The following is a 27,351-nucleotide window of genomic DNA, read 5'->3' as shown; positions in this document are numbered from 1 at the left end:
AAAACCACTGACTTCAATCACATACTTTTGGCTTATTTCTATAGATTTCTATTGATTCATAAAATCCATAAAATTTATATCGATCGACTTTTACAAAATTTTTAGTACTCATAAAAATTAAATCTTTCTTTTTTGTTAGTTAAGAAATAAGGTATGGTAACTAATTAATGTACATATCATGTCTGTCAATTACAAACTTACGGTTCCGTTGCTTCACTATGTACAGTTCCGTGATAATTTGCTTAACTCTCGAGTGACCCTTAAACATTTAGGTTGACCTGGTTCTTTAACACCTCGTGGGTACTATTAAATGGGAACTTAACGGATGCATGCTAATAAAATTTTCTACAAAATAATTTTTATTGCGACATCCCGACTCAAATTAAATCAAGAAAAATAATTCCAAACACACCAAAAACTAAAATCAATGAATGATTTTATAGAGGAGAAGATGAGAAAGCTTTTGGGCATGGTCTTGTAGATCGGTTCCCACAGATAACAATGTCATCAATGGCGACAATGCTCAACAATAAATTTTATGGAGAGAGAGAGAGAGAGGAGCCGAGCCGAGGTATCTCCCTCTTATGCTAGTACTTTTGTTTTTATCTCTTTCGCCATGTCGGTCAAAATTGACTTCTTTTTTAAAAAAAATTGATAACTATATATATCCCTTAATTTAATTAGTCTAATAAACTTTTGATGTGGTTTTCAAGTATTACATTGATTCTAAGCAAATTTATTGGTTGTGTCTATTACAAAAAAAAAAGAAGAAGATAATCTCAATTATTTATAAGAAAGTAAAAGAAACCCTTCAGATTTAATCCTTTTTTCTTATGTACTTCTTTCATCGTCATTGTTTTTATTGGTAGCATTGGACATGTGTCCAGAATTGAGAATGAGGTTTTAGAAAGTATAAAGATACAAGGTAAGAACATAACATAAAGAAGAAGAAAATAATCAAATGGTGAATAATCATGTTGGGTTGTAGGAAAAACAAATGGTAAAGAAAATACAACGAGAAAATAAAGAAAAATGATGGAGGATGAACATCGATCTTTGAATGAAATGAGAAAGTCCTTTGAAAAGTCTATGAAATATTTGGTCTAGTGGCAAGTAGGGCTGGACTCGGTGCCAACGGTTCGGTTTATGAGCACTAACCGAAAACCGACACCGAATTTTCGGTTTCATGTTTTCCAAAACCGAAACCGAAAAATATACATAGAAACCACGGTTTCGGTTAACCTATAATTCAGTTCGGTTTTGGTTTTGTTTCGGTTACAAAACCTAATATCCTTATTGACATTTCGTACTTGACTAGTGAAAATAAAAAGATTAAAAGTGAAGGAGTAAGCTACAAGTTCAATACTTTAATTAAGTTATATTCACCAAATATCAAGAACTCAAATATTAAGTAAAGAAAAATAGTGTTTTGCTGAAACAGAACAAGTTAACCAAAATAAACATTAAACCCCATGAGTTTCATCACCGGATGTTCAGACTTGTCTTAACATGAGGGCTAGTTGACAAAACCCAAAAACATTACATTAGATCTCTGCATGCATAATTGTACACATACAAAAATCAAAATCATATATTACCTTGTACAAAATCACATATCTATGCATGTATATATTTATTACCAAATCTATGTTTTGCATAAGCACCCAATCGATTACATATGTTCATCAAATACAAGTTATAACCTTAAATGTCAACTCTCGGTTCGGTTCGGTTTCCACCGGTTTTTTGAAAGTATGAAACCGATAACCGGCACCAATTACTCGGTTCGGTTTGGTTTCCGACACCGACGCGGTGATTCCGTTCGGTTCCGGTTTCTCAGTTTCGGTGCGGTTCGGTTATGGCCGGTTTCGGTTTTTTCAGTGTCAAAAAGTCCAGCCCAAGTGGCAAGACAATTTTTAGACTTTGGTGTGTATATTCATAATTCCATAAGTATGAATGATATTTTGAATACCCACAGACTTTTATTCATTTTGAAAAATCATGATTGAATACCTAAGACTCTCATGGATTTTATAATGATTTTTTAAAACCCTAATTAAAATACACTTAAACTTGTATGGATAATTAAAATTCTATATTGAATACATCTAGACTTTTGAAATCCATGGATTTCTTTAAAACTCCCACTAATTTCATATACAATACATCCCCCCTTAAAAGTTTTTTCTGAATTCATTCCAAATGGCTTTAATTTTTGTTATTTTAAAAGTTTTACATTATGTAATCAAAACAATGAAATTATCAATTAATAAAATTCAAATGTATTGAAATCTAATTCCCATAATTTTATAAATTATATAGAAACTTAAATTACAATATCATATCCAAAACGTTGTAAAGAATGAAAGTGGGGGAATGCTTCAAATGTTAATGTGGGACCCACACATGTTTGATTTCTTGATAGTGGTAGGAAACACCATTTCAAGGGAGAATGGAAATGATTTCCTATGGAATCATTCTTTTTCCTTGTAATTAAACATACCACAAACTAATTACGATAATCAGATAGATGTCATAAACATGTAGACTGTCACATAAAACAACATACTACCTTAGTACATGTACCAAATTTTGAACCCGAAAAACATAAGGGCACATATCTTGCTAATCCAAGTCTAAGCCTTGTACATATTATTGGATACAAACTTGCTTACCGAGAGTCCGAGATCAATAAGAATATACAACTTTTTTAGAGCATGTAAGAATTTCTTTTGAAAACCCATACTCCTTGGTTTACTTTTTGGCATGCATCATCAAAATTGGTATCATCTCTTCGTTCACCAATACTCTCATTTGTTGGATCAAAAGCTCCAACCTCAAGATATTCATTGTAGATAGGTGGTAAATTCCAATCAACTTCAACATTATCTTTTTGTTCGATTTCTAATTGAAAATGAAACAATCGCATACCTTCACATACATTTGAATCCTAGTTGAAGTCAATATGCCTATTGGTATCATTAAACTCTTCAACATCCACAAACTCCTACTTCTTAATTTGCATCCTTTGTAGAAACATCTCTTGCAACATCAAGTTATTCGTCAAATCTCGGTGACCCAATCTTCAACAAATGATTATTGGGCCTTTGAAATAGGTGACATCAACTCTTCGATTCACTTTTTCACATGGCTTTATGTTGGATTATAATTCTCATATATTCTAATACCCTAAAACATGGAATTTACTTATTCTATGTACTTATTTAATTTAGACTAATTCATTTCCATGTTTTGTAGAATATCTTGACAAGAAGAGAAAAACGATAAGTTCCAGCAATTTTCTGAGCACCACCACTTTTAGCGGAACTATTATGACGGAGCACCACCATTTTTGGTGGTGCCATACATTTTCCGGCTAATTTTATGGAGGAGCAAGACATTGTTCTATCACAACTAGATCTCATATTTTTAGTTGGGATTTAACTACACTTTTCTCTATTTCTCACAAAATCAGGCTCCCCATTGTCCAAAAATCTACACCTATAATATGCAAAAATCTAATTTGATTTTGGGTGCAATCATCATCTCTATGGAGGAACAACACATTGTTCTATCACAACTAGATCTCATCTTTTTAGTTGGGATTTAACTACACCACTTTTCTCTTTTTCTCACAAAATCATGGTTCCCTATTGTCCAAAATCCCACCATATAATATGCAAAAAACTGATATGATTTTGGGTGTAATCATCATCTCTAGGTTCATCATTACCTAGTCATCCACTTACTTCCTCTTTTATCACATACTTCCTCTTTTATCACTCAATTCCTCCTTTATCACCAACTTCTTCCATAACCAACCATCCCACTCACTACACCATTATCTCTCACTTTACTCTATTTTTTCCACCACCATCTCCACCACCAACCAAGAGAAAAGGGAGGGGAGAAGAAGAGAACCTTTCCATTTACTCATCTTATTCTAAAAACACAAAGTTTCATCACCTCATCATCCACTATTTTTCATACCCCATCATCAAGCACGGAGAAATAAGAAGAGTCTAGCATCATTTAAGGATCTCCATCACCACCATGTCAAGACCTTCATAAGTTAATCCACATCATCCTCAACTTGAGATTCACTAGTCACCTCTCTACTCTCTTTACTTTAATGTTCATAAACATGTTGAAGCTTGTGTATTTAGTTATGAGTGAGTAGTTAGTTTATTGGGGCTAAGGTGAAAGCCCTAGCCAATCTTGTATGACATTGATATAAATATTTTGTTTGATGCACTTTTCATTAGCACTCTAATATGGTCGTTCAAAAGTTGAACATTCATGCTTAAACTTAATCAATTTGGGTATGATTGTTTGCCATGACATGATGAATAATTAAGGCTTGATTAACGTTAGTTGTTTGAAGCATGATAGCATATCTATGTGCATGTTAGAGTTGTGAACTACAATCACTTAGAGATAAGCATGGTTGGTTTGCATGATTTCTTCATCTCCAAAACTTTATGCACTTAGGATAATGCATTTGATACTTAACCGGATTCATATGCATGACTTGAGTAATTAAGTATTACACCCGAGAGGGGTTGCTTGATACCAACAAAGAAGATTATCCCTTGTCATACCCGAGAGGGATACAAAAAGAGAAATTGGCTAGTTAGAGTGACATCATTCAATTTAGTAACATCATTGTTCACAAGAGAAGCTAGAGGTGGAAACCTTAAGTCCTAACTCTCATCAATTTCATCACATCTAGTTTAACATAACCTAGTTTACATTTTAAGTAGTCATTTAGTTTTTAGAAGTAACTCCATATCTGAAACAAATTTAAATCACTACACCAACTTGCATATATCCACCATGAATTTGGGTTCACTTGTGAGCCTTGATTTATGACTTGTATATTTGCATATTCTTCATGCATCCCTTAGGTTCTTCTAATTAGAGAGGGTTTTTCCAATCCCTTGGGTACAACATCCCCTACTCACAATCTCACTACACTATAACTTGACCCTTATACTTGAGAGTGATATTTGAGTCGACAAGTTTTTGGCGCTGTTGCTGGGAATTGGAGTAAAATCCAATTGCTAACTCGGTTTGCCTTCAAGGAAGCTATAATTTTACTTATCTTTGTAATTTTTTCTGTTTTTCAGGTATTTTCTCTAAAAACAATCGATCGATCATTTGCCCTGTTTCAGTTTTATTTTCTAATTGTTGTGTTTCAACTTGTGTTCTTACCTGTACTTTGAATGGTTATAGGTGTTTATGAATCTCATTGGTAAATCAAGTGAAGAACATCGATCTCCTCCAAGCACCCCAAGTGACAATTAAGATCTTATCGTTCCGGATAGTGAAGAGGAATAAGCTAATCCCGGTAAGACCATCACTCATATTTATAGAAGGAGACCAATGGATAAGGTTCCCTTGGAAAATATGGTTGATGCACCAAGGCCATTGAAGGATTATACAGTTCTCACTTTCACAAATCATCCAAGTTGCATTGTTTTACCACCACGTGCTCATGTCTTCCATATCATGCCAAACACTTGGCAACTTGGACTGGTTTTTTATGGTGGTTTTGTCGGTGATCCATTCAAGCACATCAAGTTAGTTAATGAAGTTTGCTCGACGGTCCAACTCAATAGTATTGATGAAGACAAACTTAGGCTAAGACTTTTTCCTTTCTCATTAAAGGATAAGGCCAATGATTGGTTGTACAAGATTCCGGCAGCAAGTATCACCTCATGGGATGCGATGAAGGCCACATTTCTCAAGAAGTATTTTCCACCATCCAAAAGCAATGCATTAAGGAACTCCCTCATGACTTACCAAAAGTTCCCATCGAAATTGTTTCATGAGTCTTGGGAGAGATTCAAGAACATGAAGTAAAATTGTCCTAATCATGATGTGAAGAAGTGGCTTTTGTTGAGCACCTTCTATAATGGGTCAAGCCAAGAGACTAAAAAAAAGAATTGACAATGCTTGTCAAGGGTGCTTCATGGAAAAGAATGAGATTGAAGCGGAAAACATTCTTGGCTCACTAGCAGAGACATCACAACTCTATGATATTCAAAGTGATAGGAGGCAGGTAAAGGAAGCCTATGTGATTTTGAAAGATCAACAGAGAAGAGCTTATGAGATGGAGTAACCCAACACTCAAATGCAAATTGAGTTGAAGAGGATTGAAGCCAACATGAACAAGAAGCTAGATTTGATTCTCAATGCTCAGGAAAATAGAGAGCATCTTCAACCTATGTCAAACAAGATGGTTGAGCAAGTTTGCTTAATTTGTGAAAGTGACCAACATGAGACGATGCTTTGTCCAAATGGAGGTGCATATCAAGTTAACATGGAGCAATGCAACCAAGTTGGTTGCCAACCCAAACCAAGGAATGATCCTTATAGTAATACTTATAATCCAGGATGGAGAAACCACCCTAACTTTGGGTGGGGGAGGCAATCAAAACCGAGACCAAGGGTTTGTGAATCGTGAGTAAGGCCAAGGTTTCTAAAGGCCTAGTGGTGGCTACCAAAGTGCAAACTTCTCCAACTACAACAATCAATTCCAAAGGGCTTCTTATCAACCTCAACCTCAAGCACAACCTATAGTTCCACCTCAAGAACCAGTGAAAAAACCAATTGCTGAAGACTTATTAATGAGTTTCATTGGGGAGAGCAAGGGTAATCAAGTCAAACAAGATGAGAAGATCAATGTCCTTCAACAAGGCATGAGCAAGCTTGAGGTACAAATGGGGCAACTAGCTAATGAGTTAAGTCAAATGAAGCAAGGTGTCTTCCCAAGTCAAGTGGAGAACAACCCAAGGCATGAGGTCAAGTCCATTTCCATTTTGAGAAGTGGAAGGCAAGTTGAGAACAATGTTTATATGCCCACTAATGAAGAAGTTGTAACCCCAAAGGAGCCACCGGGTTTTGAAATGAGATCAAAGAATGAACAAGTTGTCTTTGATCTATTGATGACGGTCTAAGTTTCATGTGCCTCAGGGGATACATGATCCATTGATCGATGAAGACAAGAAGCCTTGGCAAACTGAGGATTCAATTAGATTGCTAGTGGTGGAAGTGCAGATCGCCGACCAACGAAGACTCTCAAGACAGTGGCAACATGGGTGTTTCAACCGAGGGTTTCACATGAGGGGGTTGAGCCTGGGCTTTTGAGCCTGAGTCTAAATCTAATTTTTTAGGTTTATGTGCATGCCATAGAATATGCATTTTAGTATTTCAATTAGGGTAATTTAGATTTCCAGTGAATAGACCTATGCTATGTACTAGTTATGAGATTTCTCATGACATCTTGTCTATTCATCGTGATAGCGGAGAAGTATGTAATAACTATTATGGACTTTACTGATTATAAAATCATATGATTTTCTTCAAAAAGTACCTAAGTTTAATACATACGAAGACTAAGCACATCTATGAAGAACAAATTCTTCACAACAATCTCAAATTATTCCATGTTTATTTCTAAAATTCCATCAAATATTTACTAAGATCGATATTTATGCAATATTTTAATCAAAAATTTCAATTTTGGAATCGTCAATCGATTTTAGTCTTTGAAATAAGTGTCGACATTGATCATTCTCCTGAACATGCCGCTCAATGTCTCGGATGATTTATGTTGTTGTGCAACTAGAGCGAGAAGAGTTGGCGCTTGAAATAAGTGTTTTGTGCTTTTGTTTGATTGGGTTTGTAACAAAAAAAAAAGGGCAAGTGTCGACAGACTTAAAACGGCGGCGCAAATCTGGATGGTTATAATTTCCCCGATTATTAAAAAGAAGGTGCTTAATGCATACATAGGCTTATAGATCCAAATCTCATCGACTCGGATTTCTCACACACAACCCGAACTCAACACCGGTCAAAACTCACTCCCTCTTCTCCATTATCACTTCATCTTCATGCTCCATTTCGCTCCGCGCACACCTCAGGTACCTCAGTTCTCAGTTCCCCATTCTCAAGTTCCGATTGATTCGCACCTCAGTTTTTCTGGTCTTCTCAGGTAGTGAAGGTTGCGTAGTTGCAATCATTCTGAGATGGAGGAGTAAGTGTTCCAGTCTCTCACTCTTTTGCTTTTGTTGAAAGACAAAGTTTCAGTTGATGCAATAATAATGATAATGCAGGGAGAATGCGTTGGAGCTTTTGCAGAGGTTTCGTCGCGACAGGCGAATACTTCTGGATTTTGTGCTGGCTGGAAGCTTGATCAAGAAGGTCATAATGCCTCCCGGGGCCGTTACGCTGGACGATGTGGATCTGGACCAAGTCAGTGTTGATTATGTCATCAATTGTGCTAAGAAAGGTTGGTTTTTAGTGTGCGTGTTTTGTTATGTAATCGATTCGGAGTTGCGGTTTTTGTTTAGAGTTTGTTTTCTTTACGTACATTGTGTTGTTGTTGTTTTTTGACAATGTAGGTGGAATGCTTGAACTCAGTGAAGCTATTAGAGACTATCATGACCATACCGGGTTGCCCCATATGGTATGTGCAATTATGCTCATTGATATCTGTTGATGATGTGATGTTCGGTGTTTGAATGAGGCTCTGGAGGGACATTAACTGTTGCGGATTCCAATTAGGGTCAAACCGGGATGTTTAATTCTGCTGCCCTGCTGATCATTTATGTTTGTGTTTTCAAGTGTTTTGTTATGTAGTTTCACTAGTTATTTTATGTCTAGTACTAATAGGATGACATGAAAAACATTTCCTAATTAGTAATCTTCTGCTTCTTCGATCAACATTCATTTCCTAAGTTGCTGGTTGTTTTTTTCCCCTTATTTATGTGCATTGCTTCTGCTGGTTGGTTTTGACTCTATTCTTTTTGCTTTACCAGAATAATACTGGTTCGGCTGGTGAATTCTTTTTGGTTACGAGTTCAGAGTCTTACGGTTCTCCTCCCAAGAGGGCACCACCACCTGTTCCAGCCTATATGCCACCTGCTATTCTTGCGCCACCTCCAGTAATCACACCATCTATTCCAGACATTGACACGTCTCCAGTCGCAACGAGTATATCACAATCTGAATCTTTTAACTCCACACAAGTTCGGGAACTCACTGTAGATGATATTGAAGATTTTGAGGATGATGATTTAGATGAGACTGACAGTCTCAGGATTTCAAGAAGAACTCGTAATGATGCCACTGATCTTGCTCTTGGATTGCCTTCTTTTAAAACAGGTAAGTCTTTTAATTCAGGTCTATGTATGTGTTAGCTGCCTGCTCTGTTAAGTACGTTCTGTTGCATGGGTTCCGTTTTATTGTTAGCTGAACAATGAAATGTTTTGTGGAATGGTAAGGCATTGAATAAAAATCAGGGGCCTCAACTTTAGCGTCTAATTTCAAATATGTAAAGGTTTTTAGCATGTGGTCTGACCTGTTTGTTGTCTCTTGGAAAATTTCTGATTAGCTAACATCCAATTGTTTCATACTGAACCACAGTTCTTGTTTCATACTAATGAACAGTACCCAATATTCTAAAGGGAGACCTGTGGTAGAATACCAAGAACCAACCAAGTAGTTACTTATACACTGTTAGGAAAAAACCCTCTTTGAGACCCTTGAAAACCTATGCAACTATTCAGACATACATGATGAGAATTGGACCATGATAATGATGGGAAGGTGGATTTGAAGACATTGGCCTTTTGACATTCTCATGATGAAGTAACCTTGTTTCTTTGACCTAAGAAGCTTTAGCATGGATGCCGCTGAAATAAATATTCTGAAAGAATATGCAGGGTTGGAATACCACTGCAAATTAAAGCTCAACAATGTATTCACACATGTTTGGTCGGGTCAAAGTTTGGTCAGATAATCTATATATGTGTATACTTGTATCAATGGTTCTTAATTATTTACATTTAACGCAGATTTAATGATTCAGTCTGCAATATTATCAATCCAACTCTACATAATAGTATTTTATCATAAACGATGATTGATATATATTTTTGAAGTATTAAATACAGAAATGGTAATTTTCCTAGGAGTGTTTAGAATGTGCAGGTACATTTATGCATACATCTGTCTGTTTTTCCTAGGTATCTCTTCAGTTATTTGGCAATTAGTATGTTCCAAGAGTGTTTGACCAAAGCTAACACTAAAATGCCCATTTTCATGTTTGTCACTATTTTTTCCTCTTACCTACCTTTCTAGGTATTGTAGAAGATGATCTCCGTGAGACTGCATATGAAATCCTTTTGGCGTGTGCTGGTGCTGCTGGGTACACTTTCACTCTCTTATAATACTTTCATACTGGCTAAAAATAATAGAAAATATGAAAATTATTTTTTTTTATAAAGGAAATTTTGATTGCTGTTTTATTTGTGTAGTTTCTCCTTTTATATAACTCTCCTTGTTTACACTCTCTGATTAAATGATCCGAACAGAGGTCTCATTGTGCCATCAAAAGAGAAAAAGAAAGACAAAAGGTCAAAGCTGATGAGGAAACTAGGACGTAGTAGAAGTGAAACTGTTGTGAGTCAGTCTCAACGAGCACCTGGGATGGTTGGCTTGTTGGAGGCCATGCGTGTCCAGATGGAGGTATTTCGTTTTATGTTTACTTATCAAAGGAATAATTGCTTGATTTATATTTTCCGTTCTCTTTCAAATATTTTGCCAGATTCACCAGCCCTGGTGGTGTTATTCGTTTTTAGTTACAGATATGTTCCTGGGTGTATCTAAAATATAGCGGTTGAAAAAGATTTAGCAAATATAGTAAAATTTATCCGTCCTCTTGGTATAATACATTTTGTTACTGTCTGAAGGATAAAACAGAAGAGGACAATATATGCAGATTATCAGAACATGGTAGCAAATAATTGAATCGAGCGCTTACATTGAGATTACTTAAAATGAATAGGATATAAGCCTGTTTCTACTGAAATTGTGAGTATATGCAATCAGTCCTATGACTTCTATAAAATATGAGAAATATTGTAAACATCATGCCAGTTCCGAGTACATGTGCTGCTCCATGGATTTATTGAAGGAGATTACCAACAGTCAACTAATATTTTGGCTGACATTAAAATAATTCAAACTTAGAGCATAAGATGGATACTATGCGATTCATGGAGGTAGTAGTAAAAAGTCAGGTGAGATGTGTGTTTTATGTTCAAGCATACAATTCAATGAATTGGTATGATATCCATGTGTGTTTGAACTACTTTTAATTCAAAGGGCCCTGTGGTGTATATTGGTTTGTCATCAATATTTTGTATCTTAGTATTACAAGTATTAGTGAAGTTATGCCTCTCAATTATTATCTTCTGAACCCCAACATTAAAATATATGTATTTATATCTGTCAATTTGATAGCCTATATATATGTCATCACCGAAGATTGACAGCAAGAGCCCCTCAAACTATATGATATCAATTGTTCTTGATTTGATGATTCGTTTTCTCATACGAATGCAGATATCTGAGGCAATGGACATCAGAACTAGACAAGGGCTGCTGAATGCACTAGCAGGAAAAGTGGGAAAAAGAATGGATGCGCTTCTAGTTCCTCTAGAACTCTTGTGTTGTATTTCACGTTCCGAATTTTCTGACAAGAAGGCTTATATACGATGGCAGAAAAGGCAGGTAAACTGTGTTCTTATCGTCTGTCTTTCAAATTTGTGTTGATTCATTTTGATGGCATTTAACTTTCCTATTTGTTGGAATTGGTGGGCTGGACTTATGTTCATGACATACATATTAAGCAATTTGATTCTGTTGTCACCAGCTGAATATACTAGAGGAAGGACTTCTTAATCACACTGCTGTTGGATTTGGGGAGTCTGGACGGAAGGGGAGTGAGTTGAGGATTCTCTTAGCAAAGATTGAAGAATCTGAGGTGAATTTTTAGTTCATTCATGAAAATAGGCAATGCAAGATTTCCCTATCTAAGGATTTCTTGAAAATAATGTCTTGTCATTTTTGACACTCTGGTGGTCTCATTCTGTTGAAGTCTTTAGTAATATGTGATATCGTACCGTAAATAGTTGGTGGTCACTTTTATATGCATCAGAGATACAAGATCGGGGAGTTGCGTGGTAAACTTGTGTAGTTTGTACTTTTGTATTTACTGGTGTATAGTGGATATGATCATTCTTATCCATCATTCCTGTGGTCTCTTCATTTCTAAAAATAATAATATCGCATGTCGTATTATCAATTACGGTTTTCTTCTCTCCCTTTATGTTTGTTGCCTCTCAGAAATAAAAAATTATGACTTACCAGCTAAGTCATTCCACCCACCAAGGATGTGGTGTTAGTTGGTATTTGAACCATTAAGTGGGACCTTATTTTAAGATTTCCTGGCTGAGGATCAACTAACTACTTGTTGGAGTATTTCTAGAAAGCTTATTGTAAGATGTTTGCTTTATCATAACCATCCATGATTTCATATATAGATCTGTCCTAAATTGGACATATCTCGGAAATTTAATTTCTCTTTTTAGTCTTCATTGTCATTTTGGTAGAGTAGGTAGTCCTTTCTATTTCGGGAGAACATTTTTAAAAAGTGGATTTTACATGATTTTAAAAATTCCCTTGGGGCCTTTAGCCATTCAGCATTCAGCATATTGGGAAATTGTTGCCCATGAGAAATTTGACAGGAATCCCAGACATTGATGGGGATACAGGGATTTCTTCGCTAGAATTTCTGGTGAAATTTTAAAATTTAGATAACATATCTCTTCCAGGTGAAAGGATCAGTTGAATATATCAAGCCTATACAGGGCAGGAAGGAGGAGCTGTGGAAGAGTAAGATTTTGGCCAGCCGTTTGGGCTTTCTTTCTGAGACCGTTTAGCTTCTCTTGTGCTATGCTAGATTGGAATAAGCAGTAGGGTTATTTTTTTCTTTATGTTGTTGTTTTTGTGTTTCTAACGGCTCCAGCTTCTGTTGCTCTTTTCTTGTGTGGGATATTTCCACTTATTATCGTTTTGTCTCTGTCTAATATTAAGGTGTTATTTTTTTAACTATTTTTGTTATATACAAAAAGAGGTACCTCGTCCATGTCAGATTCTTTTGACCAAATTAAAAAAAAAAACCATGTCGGGTTCAGACTTAAGTAGAGTTAGGTGCTTTGGGGATAATGTCCTTGGTGCTGTGGATGGAAAGAAAAAGATGAACTTTGGACAGCTACTTGGGGATAGGGGTAGGGGTAGAAGAGGGCAAAATATCTAACAGCCCTTTAGGCTTCTGGTTTGAAGGTTCATTCTGTTATATGCTTCAATCTAGGGTGCAAAGCTTTTTTAGGGGAGTTAGGTGCTGCCCCACAGTTGTGTTTTCTGCCTTCTCTTATTTAGAGCAATGCTGTGTTCTTCCTTCATGGAGTTTTGGTTTACCTTCTCTTTGCTGTACATTGGCACCCCCTGTTTTAGAAACCACACACCCTTCCATGAGTAATTTTCCAATGGACATGCATTGGAAATTCATCTAAGTTTGGTTCTCAATAATCTCTTACCTTTTGATTGCAGTCTCTTCCACCGTCCACCGGTGAACTCCAACGAACAGAATGCTTGAGATCTCTTCGAGAGGTTACGGCCTCACTTTCTGAGAGGCCTGCTAGGGGTGACTTAACGGGTGAAGTATGCCACTGGGCAGATGGATATCACTTGAATGTTCGACTATATGAGAAGCTTCTTGTCAGTGTCTTTGATATGCTAGATGAGGGAAAGCTAACTCAGGTCAGTGCATTTGGATATCGGTCATGATGGCATCATCTGTTTAAAAAGAATATTGAGATCACAATATAATTTCCAGTTGACTTGTTGGGTTTCTATTAGCAATTGATACATTGAGCCTCCATATTTATTAAATGGTTAATTGTCAAATTGAAATTTCTGCTTATTCCTTATCTTTATTTTCAGGAAGTGGAAGAAATACTTGAGCTCTTGAAGTCAACATGGCGTGTTTTAGGAATCACGGAGACCATTCATTACACCTGCTATGCATGGGTTTTATTCCGTCAGGTACAATAGCAAATAAATGATTTTTTGCAGTGTCGCGTGTACAATGTAATTGTATCCCTTGAATAGAGAAACTACATTCTCATTGAGAATCAACTGAAATGTGTATGAACTTTTATATCATAAGCTAAAGATATTTCTCTTTGAACATTACTTGAAAATAAGGACTTGAAAGACATTTCATTAGTCTATGCTCTTTGCAAAGGGAAGTATTTTTTTGATTGCCTGGTACCATAAGCAGATCATTAAGGAATTGTATGTTCTTGTTCTTATATAAACCAATGTTTTTATCTACCAACAAAAGATTTCCTCTCTCCATGTTCATATGACCTTTAATGGAAAGGAATGTAACAAATTTTCAAAAGTGGAGCTAGTCATATGTATGAGACATAATTACCTGTCATAGACTCTAACGTCTAAACTCTTGAGACCATTCATTGTGGTGCTGTCCTTATTTGGGCAGGAGGCTTAGTTTGATGCCTTAATGTTTGGTTTGCTGGCCTTGTTTATGTAGTTGGTTTATGTTTGTAGTCTTAGGTGGACGGTCTCATTAGATATGTCATTCATACTTCCCTGTGGATCCCTTTGATTGCCCAAAATACATGTTCTTTGGCTGGCCGTGGACTTCATGTAGATCCCATGGTAATGCAGTTGGGTCATTGTCTAATGGGACTGCATTTGTATTTGTATTTTCAAAAATTGTATCTCTTAGTAGAGGTTGAACTTGCACATGAGGGTTTTAGAAGTAGATTCTGAACTTATGGGTGCGCGCATCCATAAAGTCGGTTCAAGTAAATTTTAATTTCTGAACAAGTTGATGTTTCACTATCACATTACAATTGGCAACTCTGTGTTCCAGGATTATATACGGGAACATTTCTCAATTGTGTATACATAAATACTCATATTCATTTATACATGTATATTATTTGGCTGTTTTAAGCATAAGGATACTCATGGGTTCATGAGTGATTCGATGTGTCAGATAGCTCAGATCCTTGGAATGCAGACGTCGAATATCTACAATTGAATCTTTTCTAGTTTGCTACATTCTGCAACAATTGCTGTATTAATTGTAATTTTTGTTTTCTTTTCAGCTTTATATGTTTTCACATTTCTGTCTTTTACTATACATTTGTTGTCAAATGCCAACTTACCATCAACTTGGACCTTGGCAGTATTGTGTTCACCAATTACCTCATCATTTATAATTTGTACTTGTTTCTATGACCACAGCATGTTATTACGAGCGAGCAAGGAATTTTACAACATGCCATTGAACAGTTGAAGAAAATACCATTGAAGGAACAAAGGGGACCACAAGAGCGTTTACACTTGAAAAGTTTGCATTCTAGAGTTGAAGGCAAACAGGGCTACCAAGATTTGACTTTCTTACAGTCCTTTTTGTCTCCCATTCAAAAATGGGCTGATAAGCAACTAGGAGACTACCACCAGCACTTCACTGAGGTATGTCAAAAATTTGGTGAACCGTTGGGTGTGGACCATCTGGTTAATTGAATATTCAGTCGGGCGGATACAAGGTTTTGTTAAACAATTCTTTTGCTTGTTTTTCTTTTTTAAAAAGGCACATATATTGTTTTATAGTACCACAGAAAATATTTATTTTTGCTGTGCTCATGTACTGCTTACATGGTCATCCTTTGATACTATATGCTCACACATGTATTATGCACCACATTTCATTTGTGGCACTCCTATGGCTTCTTTTGTAAATAGCCAATGAATTAATCTTCGTGGTCAGACTGCTGACTGCCTCTACTAACTCGCTTCTTAAAATTTTTGCTCTATAGGTGTCAATTACAATGGAGAATATAGTGACAGTTGCAATGATTACTCGGAGGCTTCTTCTTGAGGAACCTGAAGCAGTATGTATAGAACTCCCTAGAGGAAATTTTGTGCTAGAGTTTATGTTGTTGGAAGAATAATGCTTGGCTCCTTGTCAGTAAGATATTTATTGGGTTATCATGTTGGGGCTTGGGTTCAAGTGGTAGGGGCCCTCAGTTTTAAAGACTGATACAAATGAATGGTGAAATGACTGAACTCTTAGTGGTGAGGAGCCAAGGATTGTTCTTGTTTCAAAGGAAGTGGCATAGCTGTACTAGCTTTTGCATTTCCTTATTAAAGTTCGAAAATTGAATCTATTGGCAATTTGTCAAATATTCAAGGTTGTAGTTCTATTTTATTTTATTTTATTTTATTTTTTACAGGCAGCGATGCAATCCACAGCTGCCACAGATCGAGATCAGATAGAATCTTATATATCATCTTCTATCAAGAACGCATTTACAAGGGTGAGTATTGCAGTTTAAATTAACAGAGTTTCCGCCTCTTTCCTACGTCTTCCAAGTTTCAGTTAGCTGTTTCTTTCGATTTATTTAAGAAATGTAAAATGATAACTTCCACATATTCCCATGGAAGATGGGATGGGGAAGAAAATTGTCATGCATGGATTACTAGCAACATCTAAGATTTAAAAGAATACACACTATACAAACACAGGTAATGTGCATGTGTATGCTATTTGGACAAATTACATTCGAAAGTATATTGAAACTTACGGTATCATACAATATAATATTTTACTAGTAGTTTAATTTTAAATCTGAAGTGGTAGTTCACATCAGTGTATTAATTATGTGTGTAAAGTACAGAAACATAGGCTAGCCTTCTCTTGATGGAAACTTTCAATTTCCAATAGGTAAGAATTCTGTTGCTGCAATCTTAGATTTAGACTGTGTTACTAGTACTTTTCTGTAACTATTGCAAGCTCTCTCTCTCTCTCTCTTTCTCTCTCTCTCTCTCTCTCTCAACCTCACAGACACGCACTTTGAAAAGATTAGAAATTATGCAAGCGCCTTTGGACAACGCATGCATATATCACATATCTCTGTAGAACTTATATATCTCACAACTGAACAAGGAACATACCAAAAGCCTTATGATATTATAATGTTAAAAATAGTCCTGTAAGAATCCTGGGTTATGTTCTTAATATTTCAGTTCATACAGATTTTGCAATCACTTGAAAACTCAGACACAAAGCACGAACATCATTTGGCATTGCTTGCTGAAGAGACCAAGAAACTTTTGAAAAAGGACACAACCCTCTTCATGCCAATTTTATCTCAGAGGCATCCACAGGCAACTGCTGTCTCATCATCACTTCTACATAGGCTTTATGGAATCAAGTTGGTGAGCAACACTACAGTTTACAGTTCGTTTGAGTAAACTGCATATTTTTAGGTTGCACTAATGAATTTTACTCCTTTATTGCAGAAACCTTTTCTTGGTGGTGCTGAGCATCTGACTGAGGATGTAGTATCTGTATTTCCTGCCGCTGACAACCTTGAGCAGTACATGATGGAACTTATTTTGTCTTCTTGTGGAGAGGAAACTGCAGATATATACTCTAGGAAAATAGTTCCTTACCAGGTCAGTAGTCGGGTTTTATTTTTACTTTACACATAATATTTTGATGATAGATTTATCTTCTAATATTGTCAGTGCATGGATATTTGCAATTGTATAATAAGTACTATTTACAACTATGTATAATTTTTTTTTTCATCTCGATATCCTTTTTATTCTAACTTCTTATATCTTTTTCAGATTGAATCTATATCTGGAACATTAGTGATGCGTTGGGTCAATTCACAACTTGCGAGGATCTTAGGTTGGGTTGAAAGGGCTATTCAACAAGAGGTGAAAAGTTCATCACTTTTAAGTTTTTATTTTCTTTTGTATTCATTTCATGTTGAGGACACAAATATGAACATTATGTTGCTTAAAGTTTTGTGCTCTTTTCTCAAAAGTTGTTACTTGTATACATTCTAGACTTGTATCTTCTGATAATCTAGTTCGTCAGGCCCTCCAAATTCCCGTTAGTCAAAACGAGTTCTCACTTGGAATTAAACTATCAATACAGTGTGCGTGTAGTCATCTCTTGGCCCTGGGTAACAAGAAGCTGCTATTAGGTCACTCAGTAGTTAGGGTGATGTTTAGAGCAGGGAAGAGGTGGAGCACTTAAGCAGTGGTTATTAATACTAATAACAAGCTGTTTCAATAAAAAGCTGTTTCTTATTAAAAAAAAAAGGGCCTGACAACAAATTCTGTCCAAGGTAATTGGGAAAGTGATAAGATGTTAAGTCTCAACGCTTTGTTTTTCAAGTGTGGAAAATGAGAGGATGGTACTATTTGTGAAAGATCATGTTTGAGAAAATAGTAATAAATTTTTGTAAGAAAAAAAATACTTTTTTCCCAAAGCTGTTGACTGACTGTTTGACCCCGTTTTTCTTTTTTCAAAAGTCAATGGTACTACTTTACTATGTCATGTGATGCTGTAATCTGGACTAATGGGACTTGTTAAAGTACGTGGTCCTGGTACCCATTAGTAGAGTGCAATTCCAAATTCCTTTGGTCTATTATGATCATCTACAGAATCTCGTTGTTTGATCAATTGAATGATAATAATATATCTGGCTTGTACTTTTTCCTGCTTTAAGTTGCTTAATGTTCGTGTGCTTCATTCTACAGAGGTGGGACCCAATATCTCCTCAACAGCGGCATGGGAGCTCTATAGTTGAAGTATTTAGAATTGTTGAGGAGGTATGGCTGAATTTTTTTGTATAAACCTGTTCCTGAAACAATAGGCGTTCTATTTTCTTTCGTGGTATCTTGTTAGTGTCTCTTAATCAGTGCCATGAACAATGGATTTATTCCATTTGGGCCACCTAATACTTTCCACGTTTTGAGCCATGGCTTTCTTGAATTTTCAAATAGTTGAATTAATCATCTTCAAAGGTTATCTATATGAATTTAAATATAATAATAGGGGAAAGTATCAAAAATTATTGGGGCTGTCTGAGACGCATTTTAGTGGAATTATCTTACTTGAACTCTAGAATTTGTTGGAATTTCATATGGAGTCTAACAACTTAAGCTGTACTAATTCAAGTTGATCTTCAGATATATCTTTGCAACTGGTTAAGTAGCGACCAACGTTTTTTTTTTCAATGTTTTATTCTTGATCATGTTTCCATGCAGACTGTAGACCAGTTTTTTGAGCTTAAGGTTCCAATGAGGTCTTCGGAATTGAGTGGTCTGTTTCGAGGAGTTGACAATGCATTTCAAGTTTATGCAAATCACGTCATTGACAAATTGGGTATGTTTAACTTCGTACTTGTGATCATAACAATTAAAGAAGCAAAGAGAGAAGTTTCAGTCTTGGGAGATATCAGGAGTTCAGCAAAATTTCCAATGATTTAGGTCTAAAAGTTCCCCCAGCCCCTGTTGCTTGTACATGGTTGGTGCTTAGCATTAACAAAGGGTGTGTGTTGAGTCCCCTGCTCTTCTGTGATTGTATCATAGATAAGGGTGTTGTACGGTTGTAACGTGACACTGATTTGGTTTAAAGTTGCCATGGTGCTTTCTTTCTGTAAATTGGGCTTTGGTGATGAATACGTTCCTGATTCATGATTGTTGTTTCTCTTGAAATAGAAAAGAATAAATTGTTTTCTCAAGTATTGTTGTTTAATTTACATTATTTTTATGTGCGATGCAGATTATTTTAACTGATCATTTTCTTCTTATCCACTCGTCTTACCCATGTGGATCTTAAATTGTGATTTTGGTCATGCAGCCACCAAGGAGGATTTAATTCCACCCGTGCCCATCCTCACACGATACAGGAAGGAAGCTGGGATAAAGGCTTTTGTAAAAAAGGAACTATTTGATCCTAGGTTGCCTGATGAGAGAAGATCCACTGAAATTAATATTCGAACCACTCCAACCCTCTGTGTTCAGTTGAACACACTTTATGTAAGTTTTGTGTAACTTATTGTCATTAAATCTGATGTATTTTCCCCCGAGGGACACTCTATTATGGTTGCTGCTATATGTACACTTACTTTGTTTCTTTTGATCATTTATTATTATTATTAGGCATCTGTTTTATGTTTAAACTTGCTTAAATGCCAGATCTTTATATAGGAATTTATTCCCCCCATAATTTATCATTTTGATATAAATATTATTTTTGCTGATTCACAGTATGCTATCAATGAGCTGAATAAGTTGGAAGATAGCATATGGGAGCGATGGACGAGAAAGAAGCCCCGCCGAAGTTTTACCAGTATGTGTTCTAAAGTTTTTGTATCTTGACTTATATTAAATAGTTCAAGACAGAAATTGAAAGCCTCTCCAATTTCCTAGATTCAACTTTCGCAACTTCAACCATTTGCTAAATTCATTTACAATTTAATTCTCACATATAACATTAAATTAAAGATTATGCACCCATTTCAGGAGTCAAGTTTTGAAAATAATTTCATAAACCGTTTTAGATTCAAGCAATTTTGTGGCCAGTTGAGCCTTTTAATATTTCAAATGACCAAATATATTCTTCCCCTTAGGATCTGGGTACACCGGACTTAGTCAATTTTGTAAATCTTTGAAAGTGTTGCCGAATCATGCAATGAAATGCTACAATAGTACAATTACCTAATATAATGAAACACTAGGTAATAAGCAAACATCTATTTTGTGACTTATCGTTATATTGCTTGTTGGGGAAGGCCAAAGTATTTTATATCTCTGGTGGTGATTTTTCTTCAGTTTTTGAAAGTTTAATCTCTTAATCTTTGCAGACAAATCCATAGATGAGAAATCTAAAAGTTCCACACAGAAGGAAACATTTGATGGGAGTAGGCAAGATATAAATGCTGCTATAGATCGAATATGCGAGTTCACAGGTACATGATTTGGTTGTTAGATTTTTTTAATGATTCTAGATGTTTCGAAGATTGTAAGTTAATCAGTAAAGATTTTGCCCCTTTTTATTTTCCTTCTTTTTGTAAATACATGATTTGTTAGTTAGATGTTTTAGGTATTTTTACAACATGTTTAGATGATTTTTTTCTAGATGTTTCTAAGATTTTAAGTAATCAGTGGAATGTTTGCACCTTCCCTGTATTTAAAAAGTGTATATGATCTGTTTTTTTTTTCCTTAAGTTGTATTTACCTCGAGAAACTTGATCACTGATTTATTTTTCATTCTCTTGTTGCAGGGACTAAAATTATCTTCTGGGATTTGAGGGAACCATTTATCAACAACTTGTATAAACCAAATGTTTCACTTTCTAGGTTTGAGGCAGTGATCGAACCACTTGATACGGTTAGATTTGTCTTATTATGACATTTAATTTTATGTTGTTGAAGTGTAATTCGGATATGCGGAAACATTATCTAATTTTAGCCCTATGCTTCCTTCAAAAATAGAAGGAAAGAAAAGTATTGTAGTGGTCTCCCTCAAATTGCATGTGATTCAATATGACTCCCCTCTGTTAACTACCTTTGTGGAGTTTAATATTCATTCTGTTTTAATGTATATTTTATGGATTCAAAGAATGAGTAAAGGTAATCTTTATCTATCAACCTATCGTTTATGTCGGGATTAAGCATATTTGAGAGTTTCTTGCGCTTTGGTCATTAGTTTTTGTTTAATCAGAGTTTGATGAGATCATGTCCTTTTTAAGTTAGTATTCATTTGTTAAAGCTGTATTATTGAAGATGGATCTAAAGGGCTGACTGTAATTCCAACCATTCCAGGAACTTGGTCAGCTATGTGATATAATTGTGGAACCACTCAGGGATCGTATTGTGACAAGTCTGCTTCAAGCAACACTGGTTTTGCCTCACCCTTGTTCTTTGAAAAACAAAATCAGAGATCCTGCAATTACTACTTAACGTGAGTCTGTTTTTTTTTCCTCAGGATGGCTTAGTTCGTGTCCTATTAGATGGAGGCCCATCCCGTGTTTTCTCTTTAGGAGATGGAAAGCTATTAGAAGAAGATTTAGAGATCCTCAAGGTATCTGAAATCCAACCCATGAAATGTCAAAAGTCTTGAAATTTTTATTGATCTGTTTTTATTAAGACCGTTCGCTGTTATAATGTGGCATGTAATGCTTTTATATCTTTTTTCAACCTAAATGTATGCCAAAGAAAAAAACTGTTAGCCTCCTCGCCTTTAGAGAGCTTGAACTGTTACAATTAAATCTCTGTTGAGTGGTTGTCCATATTGGCATTGAACTGTGGTATGCTATACTGTGAAATGTTTTGTTCATCTTCCACCATACCAATGAATTTATGTTTAGGCTGGAAATTAATGTTACCGATAGAATATATCAAATACACAAGCAGCTATTATATGTATCATGTGATATATTACCAAAGACTTCTTAAGTCATTTGCATATCCTTGTTCAATGTTTTGCTCAGAACATCGACTTCAAAGGAGTCCTTTGGAAGTTTCTAAAATTTTGATTTAACTAAGACAAACCTTTGTTTGGGTGGAATCATTTATTTCGCTCCATGAGCAGGCTTTACCTACATTCTGCAATATAGAGAATTTCATGGACTGTAAAGTTTATAAAACAAACGTACACTTAATTATGTTATTGTGGGTGTGATCAATAGGAGTTTTTTATTTCTGGTGGAGATGGGCTTCCACGAGGTGTAGTAGAAAATCAGGTATCGCGTGTTCGGCTTGTGGTAAAGTTGCACAGTTGCGAGGTTAGTATTTCCTTTGGTTGACAGTACTTCAAAGTAAATCACATATTTTGAGGCATATCTATTAGACTGCTTGTACCGTTAATGTTTTCTTTAAGTGATCACTTTCTTCAATTGATAAGATGTTAACATTTGATGGTGTGCACTATTCTATATGAACAGGTTAACAAACATTATATGCACATGTATATTCATTATTCTATAAACCGTGCATGTACTATTGTTCAATCCTTACTTTCCTTGCCCCTGCCAATCTGTGTTTTGCTACCTCTGCATAAACTATACCTACACGGCTACACTCACACATGGACACATACCCATGACACATGAATGACATGATCCTTTTTCTATGAAAATGCTACATAAACTCCTATGATGTTGTTCATTTAGGTGGATTACTTTTAACCAACTCGAACAGTATCTAATATCTTTTTTTAACTTTTGTTTACAATTTTGATCTTTGTGTTTGCAGACTCGAGAACTGATCGAGGACTTAAGATCATCAAGTGGCCTGGAAATGCAGGGTGGTAGAAGCAAACTAGGAGCTGATTCTAAGACTCTATTGCGAATATTATGTCACAGGGGTGATTCAGATGCTTCCCAATTTGTCAAGAAACAATACAAGATCCCAAAGTCCTCTGCATAGGGATTGTGTTTGATATTCCATTTCCAGAGGAAATTGTAAAGCAGTAAAATTTGTATGCTCATGTTTGGTTCGTGCATAATTTCATCTGCTGATGTTGTGTAATTAGTATGTTGTTTCAGACTATCAGTTTTGTTTCATTACACCCAGATAAAAATAAACTTCTTTGACTTCTTTCACATGTTATTATTCTTTTCCTTTTCTTCTGGTCAAGTCCCCACTTATCTGTGCCAGCAATTTTTGCAGAATTATTAAACGAATTTGATTAAAATGTTTTCAAGAGAGCCCTTGTATAACACTGGTCTATAGATACCTATTGGAATATGCAATGTCTTTATCTGTTTCTCAATGTTCTAAAAACCGCACTAAGCAGGGCCTATGCAGATTTCAACATGATAATTGAACGGGACATTTTTATTTGCACAGGAAATACTGAAGTGGGGTTCAGAACCTTATATTAGATAAATTTGATTGAGAGAAGTACATTGACAACTTACGTTAGGAAATACAAGCCATAAAAGTAAAGATGAACATAGATAATTTTTGGCAGGCTTACGATTTTTGGATGATTATGCCTATTGGATCCCTAGCTTGTTGGAAGTTCTTTGGATAGAATAGCAATTGCTTTAAGAGGATACTTTCCATGTGCGACCACACCAGTCGATTCTGACATGTCTAGGTCTTCCCCTCCATCCGGCAAAGCCCAGTCGAAGTTGTGCACAATATTTGCCAAAACAAGCTCTTCGACGGCCATCGCAAATTGAATCCCAGGGCAACCTCGTTTGCCGGCACCAAACGGAATCAACTCGTAGTCTTTTCCTTTATAATCTATGCCATTGTTCATAAACCTTTCCGGCTCATATAGCTCTGGATTGACGTATGATGTGGGATCTCTTCCAAATGCCCAAGCATTGATTAAAACCTGAGTGTTGGCCTTGATGTTGTAGCTACTTATTTCCACATCTTGATTGGTCATTCTAGGCAATAGTAACGGTAATGGGGGATGTAACCGAACCGTCTCTTTGATCACTGCTTCCAGGTAGTGCATTTCAACCAACTCATCTTCTGTAATTTCTGTTTTGTTTCCAGACGATTCGCCGAACTTCATTCTGGGGGTGGAAGTTGACTGATTCACCATTACTCAAGGAGTACGACCTTCATGGAGGCGAGTCCAAAGCCATGATGGGATTAGAGCCCTTCCTAGCTTCCATTAAAGTTAATCCGCTGACCAGAAGAGTGGCAAAAAGTGTTGATAATGTCTGAGAGGTGAGAGCAATTTTCCAAAGTTGCTCTAAAAAAGAACACTGAGTGGTCAGCAATGAAGAGGTGACTGACTGGGATTTGCCTTGGACCTTAACCCCAGAGGATGAATCATTCCATTTTCTGTGGATTTGAGCAGAATCTTGGATAACACGTCATTAACAAAGAGAAATAAGAAAGGTGACAGAGGGTCACCTTGTCTTAATCCACAAGAAACCAATTTCCAGGCTTACCATTTAGAAGAATGGAGTATGAGACTGATCTGATGCAGGACATCACCAATTGAATCCAAGAGTTACTAAAACCAAGTCTTGACAATGCATACTCCAAGAAGTTCCATTCAACACGGTCGTATGCCTTGTTCATATCAAGTCACCTTGTTGCACAGTGCTTTGGATCTGAGTACTTCTGTCACAGGGTGGCTGTCGATAATGACAGGAAGATCAGCTTGGTCCTTGTTTCCCAAACATGGGTTTCTCCTTGTACTTCTCCTAATCTTGCCAGAGTTGCTACCTCCACCTCCTCCCTTCTTCCTAGTAGATCTCTTCTTAGTTGGGGGGGATGGGAGGTTGAACTGTGATGGCATTTGACGGATTAGTTGGATCTTGGGATTCCGGAGAGTCTCAAGCTCAATTGGGGTTGGGCAAAGGCTTTTTCAGATTGAGTTGTTCAAGAGAGGAAGAGATGGAAGTGATTGTTGAGTCTGTTGGAGGGATTGTAGCCGGGTAGAGGGTGTAATTGGGGTTTTGGATGCTGTATATAGGTTGACAGGGAAGGATCGGGATACCAGGGAAGGATTGGAGTTTAAGTGTTCACCAAATAAGGTCCTCTATTGTTTCTGGGATCATATGCAAGGATAGCTGCATCATGTATTGGGCCAGCATTTGATCATTGCCACTGCAATAGTTGCTGGATCAAAAGTTTGAGCTGGGCTGTCGAAAGTCCCATTTGATGCCCCAGCTCCATCATTGTGCCAAAGGTATGTTAGAAACTCGTGCGCTTCAATTTTGATGTTGATATGTACTTGTAATGGAACAACTTGAGCAATCTAGCTTAGTTTTCTTAGGTATTTTGTGTTCTCTCCAGTCTCAACTAGCCTATGTAGATCTCATTAGTATTCATATTCACATGCGTACTGCATGCATACATATACTTATACACACACCCACACACTCAAAATGTTTGCCTCTCCTCATGTTATCATGCTTCATAAGATGTTATTCATGTGTATTTTTACTGTCTTGTAGGTAAAGTTTTGCAAGGACATTGGCATTCGACATGATGCCATAGGAAAAATGCTTGTAAAGTTTCCTCCATTGCTTACATACAGCCTATTCAAGAAGTGCGGTTTAAATTCCCATATGCGCATGTACCAAGATTAAAGATAAAGAAGAAATTCTTCTAAGAACAAGTGACCTAACTTACATTCTAAGTTGACATATATGCACAAATGCACACGACAATTGCTTTTTGGCACCGTCTCATCAAGTACCTTTTCGAGTCTGATCACTTGCACACATTGTTTAATTAACTGTTGAATATAGTCACAGTACAATTGCTATTGTATATCTTTTCTCAATTTGTGCAAATGTTTGTCTGTATAATTATTTTCTCATTTGATTGTAGAATTCCAGTCCTTTAGCCTTTAAACTACAAATTTTTATTAATATAATTACTTATATGTGTCGCAAGTATGTGCTTGCATTCTCCATAGGAAGCTTATTTTTTCTGATATTCCCTTGTGGGCACATAGCTAAACTGCAGCAACACTGTAATGGGTTTAGACATTTACCATGCATATTATTATGGCAGAATCCGGATCAAGTAACCTTGCTGGTCATTTGGCTTTCTAAAAATTTAGCATATTAGTTGACTTCATTTTCTCAGCAAGTTTTAATTGTATTGAATTTGATTATATCCCAATGTTTTTCAAATGTTATAATATTATTTTACTGCTATGTTTATATGTAAGGGCATTTTCGTGATCAATTTATAATGAGTCTGATTCCTACATGTTAGTAAACACATACATGGTCAATTTGGGGATTGTTTTCAAGTCTTGACAACAAGTAAACATGTGATATAGGAATGATACCTCTCTCTCATTCATCTTCTCTCTCATTCCCTCTCAATCTCATACATTTTAGTAAACGTGCCCTCAAAGGATTAGGAGTACTCTCCCCTAAATTAGAGGGCTCTCTAACAGACTCAGAAGACTGTTTAGATATTGCTACAACCTAGAAGAAAATACATGTCATATAAGATTTGGATTGATATTTTAAGGAATATTATTAAGTTGAGAGGCCTTCTATGTTCTAAGTCATATGTATCAACACTGAGAAACAATGCCTTGAGTGTGGCGGTGCAGTTGACTCTCAAATATGAAAAATGCCATGGTTGGTGCCCTGAGTGGCCCTTTTGGCCATTGTGGTCGGGTTTGTGATAGGGGCATTTCAAATAGAGACGACGGCGAGTCTTCTTTGATGGCCGGGACGGCAAGAAAGCCATGGTCAGACGGACCTGTGGTGGAGGAGGTTGACACGGCGGCGGCGACAGGATCGAATCAGGGTTATGTGCGAGTCAACGAACAGGTGTTAGCAATCCCGTCCTTTTCGGTGGGAATATCTCAGCTGGGTCTTTCAAATTTTGGGCCTGGACCGATCAACAAACTCAGTTTGACTATGGATGCATCTTTGACTGGATTTGAAGTGGGCAAGCCCAGTTTGGAAAAGTCATAGACGACTTTGACCAGGGTTGAAGCCTTTTATGGGGATTTTGGAGTCTGTTGGAGGGAGTGTGACACCGCCGAGCCTCAAGTGAGCCCGTCCGACCTCTTCGACCTCTGCACCTTTAGGGGAGGGTTTGAAAAGCTCGGGGGACAAGCATGGTGACCTACAAGAGGCTAGG

At 36.5% G+C, this 27,351-nt stretch overlaps 2 protein-coding genes across 3 annotated transcripts; one reads left to right on the top strand and one right to left on the bottom strand.

Annotated features, from left to right (window-relative positions):
* The first annotated feature begins 7,765 nt into the window (after positions 1-7,765).
* On the top strand, positions 7,766-23,464 carry LOC126802978 (protein unc-13 homolog). 2 transcript variants are annotated; one of them, XM_050530703.1, is made up of 27 exons: positions 7,766-7,928; positions 8,000-8,041; positions 8,121-8,296; positions 8,409-8,473; positions 8,826-9,171; positions 10,150-10,216; positions 10,383-10,536; positions 11,416-11,583; positions 11,726-11,836; positions 13,465-13,674; positions 13,858-13,959; positions 15,193-15,423; positions 15,768-15,842; positions 16,185-16,268; positions 16,987-17,169; positions 17,254-17,409; positions 17,587-17,679; positions 18,511-18,582; positions 19,021-19,138; positions 19,616-19,794; positions 20,026-20,107; positions 20,622-20,726; positions 21,042-21,148; positions 21,583-21,660; positions 21,746-21,841; positions 22,449-22,544; positions 23,014-23,464. In XM_050530703.1, exons 2-27 carry the CDS (start codon positions 8,034-8,036, stop codon positions 23,185-23,187), a joined length of 3,336 nt encoding a protein of 1,111 aa, XP_050386660.1. In that variant the 5' UTR covers positions 7,766-7,928; positions 8,000-8,033; the 3' UTR covers positions 23,188-23,464. The 2 variants fall into 2 exon arrangements, with proteins under 2 accessions (XP_050386660.1, XP_050386661.1); XM_050530704.1 differs by having other exon boundaries at positions 7,772-8,041.
* A 306-nt stretch (positions 23,465-23,770) lies between these two features.
* LOC126803427 (cytochrome P450 736A117-like) lies at positions 23,771-24,322 on the bottom strand. Its single transcript, XM_050531237.1, has one exon. It carries the CDS (start codon positions 24,320-24,322, stop codon positions 23,771-23,773), a length of 552 nt encoding a protein of 183 aa, XP_050387194.1.
* Between the last annotated feature and the right edge of the window lie 3,029 nt (positions 24,323-27,351).

This window comes from Argentina anserina, chromosome 7 (assembly GCF_933775445.1).
Source record: "Argentina anserina chromosome 7, drPotAnse1.1, whole genome shotgun sequence".
Taxonomy (NCBI): Eukaryota; Viridiplantae; Streptophyta; class Magnoliopsida; order Rosales; family Rosaceae; genus Argentina; species Argentina anserina.
Note: the sequence above shows the minus strand (reverse complement) of the source record. Positions and strands in the feature narration are given on the sequence as shown.

Coding starts and splice junctions, on each gene's coding strand:
- LOC126802978 (XM_050530703.1), top strand. Junction 17,170..17,253: donor GGCTTTATGGAATCAAGTTG/GTGAGCAACACT, acceptor CCTTTATTGCAG/AAACCTTTTCTTGGTGGTGC. Junction 17,680..18,510: donor AAAGGGCTATTCAACAAGAG/GTGAAAAGTTCA, acceptor TTCATTCTACAG/AGGTGGGACCCAATATCTCC.
- LOC126803427 (XM_050531237.1), bottom strand. CDS start 24,322: ATGGTGAATCAGTCAACTTCCACCCCCAGAATGAAGTTCGGCGAATCG.